Raw genomic sequence first — 11,886 nt, 5'->3', positions numbered from 1 at the left:
TTTGGATTGGAGATGATTAATGTGAGTCTGGAAGGAGATTATTTTACCTTTATTTAAAAAGGCAAGTCAGTTAAGAACAAATTCTTATTTTCAATGACGGCCTAGGAACAGTGGGTTAACTGCCTGTTCAGGGGCAGAACGACAGATTTGTACCTTGTCAGCTCGGGGGTTTTGAATTTGCAACCTTTTGGTTACTAGTCCAACACTCTAACCACTGTCAAATACCTAGGTGTCTAACCAGACACCTAGGTATTTGTAGTTGTCCACGTATTCTGAGTCAGAGCCGTCCAGAGTAGTGATGCTGGACGGGCAAACAGGTGCGGGCAGTGATCGATTGAATAGCATGCATTTAGTTTTACTTGTGTTTAAGAGCAGTTGGAGGCCACGGAAGGAGAGTTGTATGGCATTGAGGCTCATCTCGAGGTTAGAGGTTAGTTAACACAGTGTCCAAGGAGGGGTCAGAAGTAGAACAGAATGGTGTCGTTTGCGTAGAGGTGGATCAGAGAATCACCAGCAGCAAAAGATAAAGCACACATGGAATAAACAAAACATACAGTCAATAATACAGTAGAAAAAAAGAACATGTGGTGCCAGGTTAACAACTCCCTCAATGTGATCAAGACAAATGATGATTGTGGACTACAGCAAAAGGAGGTCCGAGCACGCCCTCATTCCACATCAACAACAAACTATCATGGTCCAAACACACCAAGACAGTTGTGAAGAGGGCACGACAAAGCCTATTCCCCCTCAGGAGACTGAAATGATTCGGCATGGGTCCTCAAATCCTCAAAAAGTTCTACAGCTGCACCATCGAGAGCATCCTGGTTGCATCACTGCCTGGTATGGCAACTGCTCATTCCTCGACCGCAATGCACTACAGAGGTTAGTGCGTAAGGCCCAGTACATCACTAGGGCCAAGATTCCTGCCATCCAGGATCTCTATACCAGGCGGTGTCAAAGGAAGGCCGGCCATAAAAATTGTCAAAGACTCCAGCCATCCTAGTCATAGACTGTGCTCTCTGCTACTGCACAGCTAGTACTACCAGAGCACCAAGTCTAGATTCAAAAGGCTTCTTAACAACTTCTACCCCCAGGCCATAAGACTCCTGCACAGCTAAACAAATGGCTACCCGGACTATTTGCATTGCCCCCCCCTCTTTTACGATGCTGCTACTCTGCTGCTCCTCTCTGTTTATTATCTATATTAACTCAATTACCTCACCCCCGCACATTGATTGACTCTGTACCCTGTATATAGTATAGTAACCCTGTATATAGCCTGACTACTGTTATTTTACTGCTGCTCATTCCTTATTTGTAACTTTATTTCTTATTTTTTACTTACTAATTTCTTTCCTTAACACACACTTTTCTTACAACTGCATTGTTAGTTAAGGGCTTGTAAGCATTTCACTGTAAGGTCTACACCTGTTGTATTCGGCACGTGTGACAAATAACGATTGGATTTGAATGTGTCGGAGGAAACACCGTACAGCTAAGTGACCGAAGTCAGCGTTCATGCGCCTGGCCGTCACAAATAGTCAGTAGAGCGCGATGGGACAAGGACATCCCAGCAGGCCAAACCCTTCCCTAACCCGGACGACGCTGTCTCGCCGTCTCATTCTACTACAACCGGATCGAACCCGGATCTGTAGTCACTCCTCTAGCACTGCGATGCAGTGGCTTAGACCGCTGCGCCACTCGGGAGGCTGGCATATTTTGTTTTGTTGACATTTGGAAGGTTTACCAACAAATTTGCTGTTTCCATCAGGCCTGTCATGACATTTTTTATCCAAAATGTACTTTGCACACATAAAAAGGTTGGCTGGAAACCTGGTTAATTTAGTTATAGATTTGTGTGGATTACTTATTTGCATCATCTCTCTCCAGGTTGAATGAATGCTGGCTTCAACTCTCAGCTCAAACACCTCAATGTAACGGGATTCTTCCGTCAAAGGAGAGGAGGACCAAAATGCAGCGTGGTTGAAATTCATGTTTGTTTTTAATAAGAACACTAAACATGAATAAACTACAAAAACGTGTAAACCCAAACCAGTCCCGTGTGGAACAAACACTGACACAGGAGACAATCACCCACAAAACCCAACACCAAACAGGCTACCTAAATATGGTTCCCAATCAGAGACAATGACTAACACCTGCCTCTGATTGAGAACCATATCAGGCCAAACACAGAAACAGACAAACTAGACACACAACATAGAATGGCCACTCAGATCACACTCTGACCAAACAAAACATAGAAACATACAAAGCAAACTATGGTCAGGGTGTGACAGTCAAGTTTGAGAGAGCTTGACCTGGGAGGAAAGAAACTCCAGGATTCAGGAGTGAGATTCATCTGTGCTGGACTTGAGAATCCACAGTGTAAATTGGAGACACTGAGGTAAGGCAACCCTTATGGAGTTTAACTTATATTTCACTTGGTCCTGGATTTAATCCAAGGCAGTGCACTGGACAGCTGACAATGCAACTTTCAAAGGTAATGCTTGAGTCGAGATGCGCTACATTTAGATTGAATGAGATTTCCACAAACAATGGAAACATATTGTCAGCATTGTCAGCTTTCCAGTGCACTGCTGATTCAATTCCTGCCTTGGTCTCTGATGTCATAATTGGGCCTTGGTCTCTGATGTCATAATTGGGCCTTGGTCTCTGATGTCATAATTGAAGGCAATTTCAGTTTGTACCATTGATTGTATTGTCTTTAGATGCAAAACGGACATATTTTCTGGAAGTTTTTATATTGTGTAGATTTCCTCCCTCACTTTCCACAGGCTGGCAGGCTGCAGCATCACAGAGGAAGGCTGTGCTTCTCTTGCTTCAGCTCTGAGGTCAAACCCCTCCCACCTGAAGGAGCTGGACCTGAGTGGAAATACTCCAGGAGACTCTGGAGTAAAGCTGCTCTCTTCTGTACGAGAGGATCCCCTCTATACACTGGAGAGACTGCGGTGAGTTTTACTGATGTTTCATGAGCACACTGATATAGTGATCAGTAAGCCATTGTAGACATCCAGACACGGGGTCATATTCAACACATGCTAGTTTCTTATTGGATAAGTTCAGGTAGTTCCTGCCCGTTTTGTTCCGTGTTCTTCTCTTTGATGTCTAGTGAATACGACCCCTATATGTCTAAGCTGCTGTATGAGGACTTAGAGCGACGACTTCGTTCCTTCCCAGGCGTCGTTATTGAAAGCTCACTAAGATACTATGGAGCACTGGCCTCAGATCCAACTCCTTGATTTGATTAAAATGTAAATATATGTAAATGTGGTTGGATGTTCGTTGATGTGTGCTGTTTCTGTTGCGTGTCAGTGTAGTGTGTGTTCCGTTAGCTTAGTAAAAATGTATAATGACATGTTATATCCATCATGTCTATACATATTGACTGTAGTTCAGTGTGTTCTGTTAGCTTAGTAAAAAGCCATTTTATAATGACATGTTATATCCATCATGTCTATACATATTGACTGTAGTTCAGTGTGTTCTGTTAGCTTAGTAAAAGCCATTTTATAATGACATGTTATATCCATCATGTCTGTACATATTGACTGTAGTTCAGTGTGTTCTGTTAGCTTAGTAAAAAGCCCTCCTTTTATAAGGACAATGACAGTCTGACCTTTTCACAGAAAGACAATGAACATCTCAATGTGGGTCTTCTGGTTGGTCAGTAAAGCAGAGAGACATGCAGTCTGAGCAGCTCCTTACTGCTGTGTGTGTGTGTGTGTGTGTGTGTGTGTGTGTGTGTGTGTGTGTGTGTGTGTGTGTGTGTGTGTGTGTGTGTGTGTGTGTGTGTGTGTGTGTGTGTGTGTGTGTGTGTGTGTGTGTGTGTGGGGGGGGGGCTGCATCATTTGTCGGGGACAACCTGTTTAATGTTGCCTTGTTATAAAGTGTCCTGCCTCTCACATTGCATTTTCATATGGATTTGCCAAATCTATATTTTCTGAATTTCTCATGTTTCTTAATTGTTTGTTCCAAAAGCCAAGTGAAAATGAGACTTGGTAGTAGAGTAGAAGACTACGACTGGGTATTTCAGCCTTGTTCTTATTCCTTCACAGAATCACTGATTTGACATAATTGGACAGGTGAACAAAAAGGCTCCATTCACTTCTACAATCAGATCCGATCAGTGATTAGGCTACTTAAATGAAGGGAGAATAGATGGCACTTTTAAAATCATTTGAATGGTGTGTGTGTGTGTGTACACCGGTGTACATTTCCATAGCGTAGTTCAGTAAGTGGACAATGTCTTGTAATGGAGTAATGGGGGAAATGGGGAAGTAGCCTGTATATGCCTGCCTAAACTTGTCCTACAAGAACTGATGGTAATTTCCGTTGCAAATGGTTTATTTTGATAGAAAGATTATGGGGTGGTTATGCCCTCTGAAAGCAGTTTTAATCTTGATGGTTGGCAGTAACTCAAGTCTTTGTGCTGCTAAATGTTTTCATGGGTGTTGTCCTGTAGCAGTAGTGCTTAGTGAACAGTTTGGGAAGCGCCTTCCCCTCCCCTCGTCTTGGACGGTTGAAAACAATAACTGTGAGAAGTTGGAGGTTGACAGACTTGTTGAACCTGATCACCGGTGTTTTCGTGGGAAAGAGCACCTAAAAAGCGTTAACTTGAAAATGGAGTCAATTAGGGACATCAGGTGGAAATGAGCACAACAGACAGACTTCAGCCCATTGTAGTTTGGAAAATGATTTGCATTAGACAGAAGATGGGTAGTCATAGCGACAGGAAGTAGGGTGCTGCAGCAATCTATGTATTTTTTTTTGTACATATATTATATTCACAAATGTAGTGGACTGGGCCTTTACTACTCCTGTATTAGGTAACCGATATAGACTTCTGTAGCACGGGCAAAACAATTATTTCAGCATCTCCACTTTGGCAACAAAGGTAGTTGTATAATTCCGAACAGTGTCTTGCAGGATTCAGTAGTTGGAATTGTAAGATTTGGTGTCCTGTCCCTTTCTCTGTGATGTCATTCTAATGGAATCCAGAAAGAACAAAACCCTGTTCCTAAAGATGTAGTTTAAGTATAACTCTGACTGGTGTGTAGTTTGTAACGCTCCTCATTTGGTAAAGCTGAAATATGCCACCTCAGATCAGACAGTGACAGGGGTCTCAGCAGTGTCAGGCAGCCAGGGAAGACTAGTTGGTGACAAAGGTGAGGTGAATTAGTGCAGATACAGTACTTTGTTCTCTCTGTGCAGCAAACACTGGACAAACCATATTATATATTAAGGCAGTCTGACAAACCTCAAGTTGATTTCCATCGTTAATCAAGGGTTGATAAAGGCTTTTCCCGATGACACAAATAAATTCATTAAAAATCCTACAATGTGATTTTCTGGATTATTTTTCTCATTTTGTCTGTCATAGTTGAAGTGTATGATGAAAATTACAGGCCTCTCTCATCTTTTTAAGTGGGAGAACTTGCACAATTGGTGGCTGACTAAATACTTTTTGCCCCACTGTATGTGAATGCCCAGTCAGGTTCATATCATCTCAGACATAAATTAGTGAAGTTTCAGACCATTCATAGAACATACTATATGACAGTGTAATTCCTCTGCTGGAGGTGTAAAACACGAAAGGAGACATATCTGCATATGTTATGGTCTTGTGAAGGCTGGATGAATTCTGGCAAAGAGTATGTTCTTTATCTCAGCATGTCTACAGATTCTCCCTTCTCCCTGTTTTTGTTTGCTTGGAAATGTTGATACTGGAGACCGTTATCAGAAAAGACTGTGTAACCAAGCATTTTATAGCGGCTAAGAAATGCATTGCCATTAATTGGAAGGTTGGTTATCCTCCCACAATGTCAAGTTATGTATCACTAGATTGTATTTATTACCAGTTAAGGGTTTACTGGGCAACTTTCATAAGATCTGAATGCCTTATATGGAATACAGTACGACTAAAGGGGTCTGTAGTGAAAACATGCCACATGAGGGGAAATGCGTATTCAGGTAATCCCTAGCTGCTGGGCTGCTCAGTCCTGGCCCTGGGGGTCTGCTCAGTCCTGGCCCTGGGGGTCTGCTCAGTCCTGGCCCTGGGGTCTGCCGTCCTGTGGGTTGTCACTCTGGCCTAACACACCCGAAAACCAATAATGAATGTTTCACTTAGATCCTAAAGCTGAGTGGGATGTGTTGGGTTGGGACGCTGAAGGGTGGTGGACCCCTAGGGACAGGTCGGGGTGACCCAGCTATATTGTGTGCAAATAAAAATAGCTCTACAGTACTATTAGTGTGATTAATTATATGGAGGATTGGCTGTTTCTGTATGTTAATGTACATTTAAGGTGTATGTGGGGTTTTTTGTTTTAGTTTTTTGTTTTTTTGTTTTTGCATTTAGACTGATGACAGATATAAGTAACCATAACAAGGACAGTTACAAAAATCTGAGATGTGTTCAAACTCTCCTACTCACTTAGAGAAAAGGTGCTCTTCAGCTGTCCCCATAGGAGAACCTTTTGTGGTTCCAGGTAGAACATTTTGGGGTTCCATGCAGAACCCTTTCCACAGAGGTTCTACAATGAACCCAAAAGTGTTCTACCTGTAACCAAAATCGGTTAGAGGGTTCTTCAAAGGGTTATCCTATGGGGACAGCCGAAGAACCCTTTTGGAGTGTATGTTGTAAACTCACATCCTGCTTTATAGAGGATCAAGACACACAGACCAGTCTCACCTGTACCTAGCTGTGTCTCCATGAAGAGTGACAGGTCTATGCGACCTCCTATTCACTTCAGGGAGGGAGACTTTTCCACTGAACAAAGGTGAGACCTTGTGTTTCAGATATATAATGTTTTTTTCTGGTTTCTTCTGTGGGGGTTCTGAGGGAAGGTTAATTATTTCTGCTCCTGTGGCTTTTAACAGGATCAAGACAGACCGACTAGTCTCACCTGTACCTGGCTGTGTCTCAATGAAGAGTGACAAGTCATTGGGACTAAATATTCTCTTCAGGGAGGGAGAATTATCCACTGGGAAAAGGTGAACTGAGACATAACATGGTGTTTGATGATGGCTTTTCCTTTTATTTACCATCTTCTGTATAGATGAAGACTGATGTTATTGCTCTGTGCTCATTTCTACCCAGCAGTATCTCTGAGGAGATTGACCAGTCAATGGATCACCAACCCAGAGTCCCTACTGATGACAAAGTGTGAGTGATCGCAGTTTACACTGCTCCCTACCTGTTTTCTAGTTTATTTCACCATACATGTGTCTGATGACATCTAGTACCTTTACTCTGTGCATTTCCAGATAATAGCATCCAGTTCATCATTCAGGACGCCTCATTTAGCTTCTTATAGGATTGTAATTGTCTACAGGACATCATTCAGTCTGACTTTATACTAGAAATGTAAATAAAATAATAATATGATGACTATAATAGTGAGACTGGACCCAATGTTAAGTGTAACTATCAGGAGATGCAGAGTGCATTGTCTCTCAGTAATTGCACCATATTTTGTGGCTTCATTTTCACTTAGCCGAGCTAACTCTAGGATGTCAAACCATGTACTGGTTCGTCATTAATCACATTCAGGTTAGAGTTCATATTTTACATTTTTTTTACCCAAACAAATATAATTCAATTCAACAATGAACATATTTTTTTCCACACATAGGTACAACACTGTTTCCACTAAGACAGAAATCCAGGAGAAAATGAAATCCTACTTGAAGAATAGGGCATATTCTTTATTTGAAGGCTTTGAGGATCAAGCCAAAAAAACACCTCTTAACAACATCTACACAGAGCTCTACATCACACAAGGTGGAAGTGGAGAGGTTAATTATGAACATGAGGTAAGACAGATTGAGACAGCATGCAGGTTTCCAGTAGAACAAGAGACATCAATCCAACTCAATGACATCTTCAAACCCTTACCTGGACAAGACAAGCTTATCAGAACAGTGCTGACAAGGGGAGTTGCTGGCATTGGAAAAACAGTGTCTGTGCTGAAGTTCATGTTGGACTGGGCTGAAGGAAAAGCAAATCAAGACATCCAGATCATCTTTCCACTTCCTTTTCGGGATCTGAACTTGATGAGAGATAAAAATCAGAGTCTGATAGAACTACTTTATCACTCCTTTATAGAAACAAAAGTATCAGAAATCTCAGAAAACAAAAATATTGTGTTTGTTTTTGATGGTCTGGATGAATGTGGCCTTCCTCTGGACTTCCAGAATAATAAGATCTGCTGTGATGTCACAGAGTCAACTTCAGTGGATGTTCTTCTGACAAACCTCATCAAAGGGAATCTGCTTCCCTCTGCTCACATTTGGATAACATCCCGACCCACAGCAGCCAATCAGATCCCTCCTGAGTGTGTTGACCAGGTGACAGAGGTACGAGGGTTCAATGACCTACAGAAGGAGGAGTACTTCAGGAAGAGAATCTCTGAGGAGGACTTGGCCAGCAGAATCATCTCACACATAAAGACATCAAGGAGCCTCCACATCATGTGCTACATTCCAGTGTTCTGTAGGATTTCAGCCACTGTCCTAGAGAGACTATTGACTGAAACAGAGAGTCGAGAGATCCCCAAGAATCTGACTCAAATGTACGCTCACCTCATGATCTTCCAGTCAAAACTGAGGAGTCAGAAATATCCTGTAAAGCCTTCCAACGATTTTTACTGGGATAAAGAGATGATTTTGTCACTGGGAAAATTGGCTTTTCAACAGCTAGAAAAAGGCCATCTGATATTCTATGAGGAAGACCTGAGAGAGTGTGGCATTGACATCAAGGATGCGTCTGTGTACTCTGGAGTGTGCACTCAGATCTTCAGAGAAGAGTCTGGGCTTAACCAGATGAAGGTGTACTGTTTTGTACATCTGAGTATCCAGGAGTTTCTGGCTGCACTATATGTGTTCCTCATGTTCACTAACAACAACAACAATCTGATGGCTAAAGAGAAATCCTCTGCAACAAAAACAGTCTATATGAAGATGCAGTGGACAAGGCCTTGCAGTTTGAAAATGGCCAGCTGGACCTTTTCCTCCGCTTCCTTCTAGGCCTTTCACTGCAGTCCAATCAGCATCTCCTACAAGGCCTACTGACACAGACAGGAAGCAGATCACAGAGCAACAAGAAAACAGTCAAGTACATCAAGGAGAAGATCAGGAAGAACCTCCCTCTGCAGAGGTGCATCAATCTGTTCCACTGTCTGAATGAACTGAATGATCATTCTCTAGTGGAGGAGATCCAAAGCTACCTGAGATCAGGAAGTCTCTCAAAATCTAAACTCTCATCTGGACAGTGGTCAGCTCTGGTCTTCATGTTGCTGACCTCCGAGAAGCTGGATGTGTTTGACCTGAAGAAATACATCAGATCAGATGAATCTCTTCTCAAACTTCTCCCAGTTGTCAGATCCTCTAGAACAGCCCTGTAAGTGCTTAGTCAAATTACATTCCAGACAGCATGCTAATGTAACATAATAATGAACATCTGTTTGCATTACCATTTAGGCTGACAACTCAGTCCTTAAGGGAGATTTTTTTGTTGGCACCTGTGTTTCTTGAGATGCACCTTTTTTCCACAGGCTGAACAAATGTAAACTTACCAAGAAAAGCTGTGAGGCACTGGCTTCTGTTCTCAAATCCAACTCATGCTGTCTGAGAGTGCTGGACATGGGTGGCAATAAACTCCAGGATTCAGGAGTGAAGCTGCTCTCTGCTGGACTGGAGGATCCACACTGTAAACTGGAGACATTGAAGTGAGTGACTTTGTGACTGTCTCCACTGCAAAGTGAAGTGGATGTTGTAAATATGAAGATGTACATTCTTCATGTTGTAAATGTAGTTATAGATTTGTGTGGGTTACTAAGCCGCATCATCTCTCCAGGTTGAATGATTGCAACCTAACTGAGAAATCCTGTGAGGTGCTGGCTTCAACTCTCAGCTCAAACACCTCAAGTTTGAGAGAGCTAGACCTGGGAGGAAATGAACTCCAGGATTCAGGAGTGAGATTCATCTGTGCTGGACTTGAGAATCCACAAAGTAAATTGGAGACACTGAGGTAAAACTATCCCTCATCAAATCAAATCTAATTGTATTGGTCGCATACACATATTTATCAGATGTTATTGCGGGTGTAGTGAAAGTCTTGTGTTCCTAGCTCCAACTTAGTTACGTTTATGCATTTTGAAAAACAAGCACACAAAGCACTTGAAAAAGCCATACATGCGCATGAGTAAAATCATGGAGGATAACACACAATACAGTCTGGGACTTATTTCCATTGTTAAGTCATGGAGGATAACACACAATACAGTCTGGGACTTATTTCCATTGTTAAATCATGGAGGATAACACACAATACAGTCTGGGACTTATTTCCATTGTTAAGTCATGGAGGATAACACACAATACAGTCTGGGACTTATTTCCATTGTTAAATCATGGAGGATAACACACAATACAGTCTGGGACTTATTTCCATTGTTAAGTCATGGAGGATAACACACAAAGTCTGGGACTTATTTCCATTGTTAAATCATGGAGGATAACACACAATACAGTCTGGGACTTATTTCCATTGTTAAGTCATGGAGGATAACACACAAAGTCTGGGACTTATTTCCATTGTTAAATCATGGAGGATAACACACAATACAGTCTGGGACTTATTTCCATTGTTAAGTCATGGAGGATAACACACAATACAGTCTGGGACTTATTTCCATTGTTAAGTCATGGAGGATAACACACAATACAGTCTGGGACTTATTTCCATTGTTAAGTCATGGAGGATAACACACAATACAGTCTGGGACTTATTTCCATTGTTAAGTCATGGAGGATAACACACAATACAGTCTGGGACTTATTTCCATTGTTAAGTCATGGAGGATAACACACAAAGTCTGGGACTTATTTCCATTGTTAGATCATGGAGGATAACACACAATAAAGTCTGGGACTTATTTCCATTGTTAAATCATGGAGTATAACACACAAAGTCTGGGACTTATTTCCATTGTTAAATCATGGAGGATAACACACAATACAGTCTGGGACTAATTTCCATTGTTAAGTCATGGAGGATAACACACAATACAGTCTGGGACTTATTTCCATTGTTAAGTCATGGAGGATAACACACAAAGTCTGGGACTTATTTCCATTGTTAGATCATGGAGGATAACACACAATAAAGTCTGGGACTTATTTCCATTGTTAAATCATGGAGTATAACACACAAAGTCTGGGACTTATTTCCATTGTTAAATCATGGAGTATAACACACAAAGTCTGGGACTTATTTCCATTGTTAAATCATGGAGGATAACACACAATACAGTCTGGGACTAATTCCCATTGTGGTCTTGTCACGTTCGTTTGTAGAAACGGACCAAGGCGCAGCGAATGTTGAGTTTCCACATATTTATTTAAAAATGAAACTAAGCAGAGGCATAAACAAATAAACAATAAACTAACCGTGACTACAGAGATGCTACGTGCACTAACTCAAAATACACACTATCTCAAAACAATATCCCATAAAACACAGGTGGAAAAATAATACTACTTAATATGATCCCCAATTAGAGACAACGATAGCCAGCTGCCTCGAATTGGGAATCATCCCAAACATAGAAAACTAAACTAGAACCCCACATAGAAAATAATAACTAGAAAAACCCCAGTCACCCCTGACCTACTCGACCATAGAAAATAGGAGCTCTCTATGGTCAGGACGTGACAGGTCCTCTTACAGTGCAGTAATATCTAACAATTCACAACAATACACACACACACATCTAAAAGAAAAAAATAGAATCAAGAAATATATAAATATTAGTACGAGCAATGTTGGAGACCGGAGAATAAATAATATAAATGCATGTA

At 41.5% G+C, this 11,886-nt stretch overlaps 2 protein-coding genes across 4 annotated transcripts; both read left to right on the top strand.

Annotated features, from left to right (window-relative positions):
- The first annotated feature begins 2,279 nt into the window (after positions 1–2,279).
- Positions 2,280–9,134, top strand: LOC121843922 (protein NLRC3-like). 3 transcript variants are annotated; one of them, XM_042313800.1, is made up of 6 exons: positions 2,280–2,410; positions 2,802–2,975; positions 6,690–6,803; positions 6,904–7,017; positions 7,127–7,189; positions 7,659–9,134. In XM_042313800.1, exons 3-6 carry the CDS (start codon positions 6,736–6,738, stop codon positions 9,049–9,051), a joined length of 1,638 nt encoding a protein of 545 aa, XP_042169734.1. In that variant the 5' UTR covers positions 2,280–2,410; positions 2,802–2,975; positions 6,690–6,735; the 3' UTR covers positions 9,052–9,134. The 3 variants fall into 3 exon arrangements, with proteins under 3 accessions (XP_042169734.1, XP_042169733.1, XP_042169735.1); XM_042313799.1 differs by having other exon boundaries at positions 7,124–7,189; XM_042313801.1 differs by lacking the exons at positions 2,280–2,410; positions 2,802–2,975; positions 6,690–6,803; positions 6,904–7,017; positions 7,127–7,189 and adding an exon at positions 7,196–7,576.
- LOC121838650 (ribonuclease inhibitor-like) lies at positions 9,048–10,054 on the top strand (the record flags this gene model as incomplete). Its single annotated transcript, XM_042313802.1, is given in 3 exon segments — positions 9,048–9,424; positions 9,579–9,752; positions 9,881–10,054. Coding segments are annotated over 3 exon segments (458 nt in total), but the record flags the coding sequence as incomplete, so codon positions are not given.
- Positions 10,055–11,886: the final 1,832 nt, after the last annotated feature.

Source organism: Oncorhynchus tshawytscha, unplaced genomic scaffold, assembly GCF_018296145.1.
Source record: "Oncorhynchus tshawytscha isolate Ot180627B unplaced genomic scaffold, Otsh_v2.0 Un_contig_5651_pilon_pilon, whole genome shotgun sequence".
In the NCBI taxonomy this organism is placed as follows: domain Eukaryota; kingdom Metazoa; phylum Chordata; class Actinopteri; order Salmoniformes; family Salmonidae; genus Oncorhynchus; species Oncorhynchus tshawytscha.
This window is presented reverse-complemented; position numbering and strand designations above follow the sequence as displayed.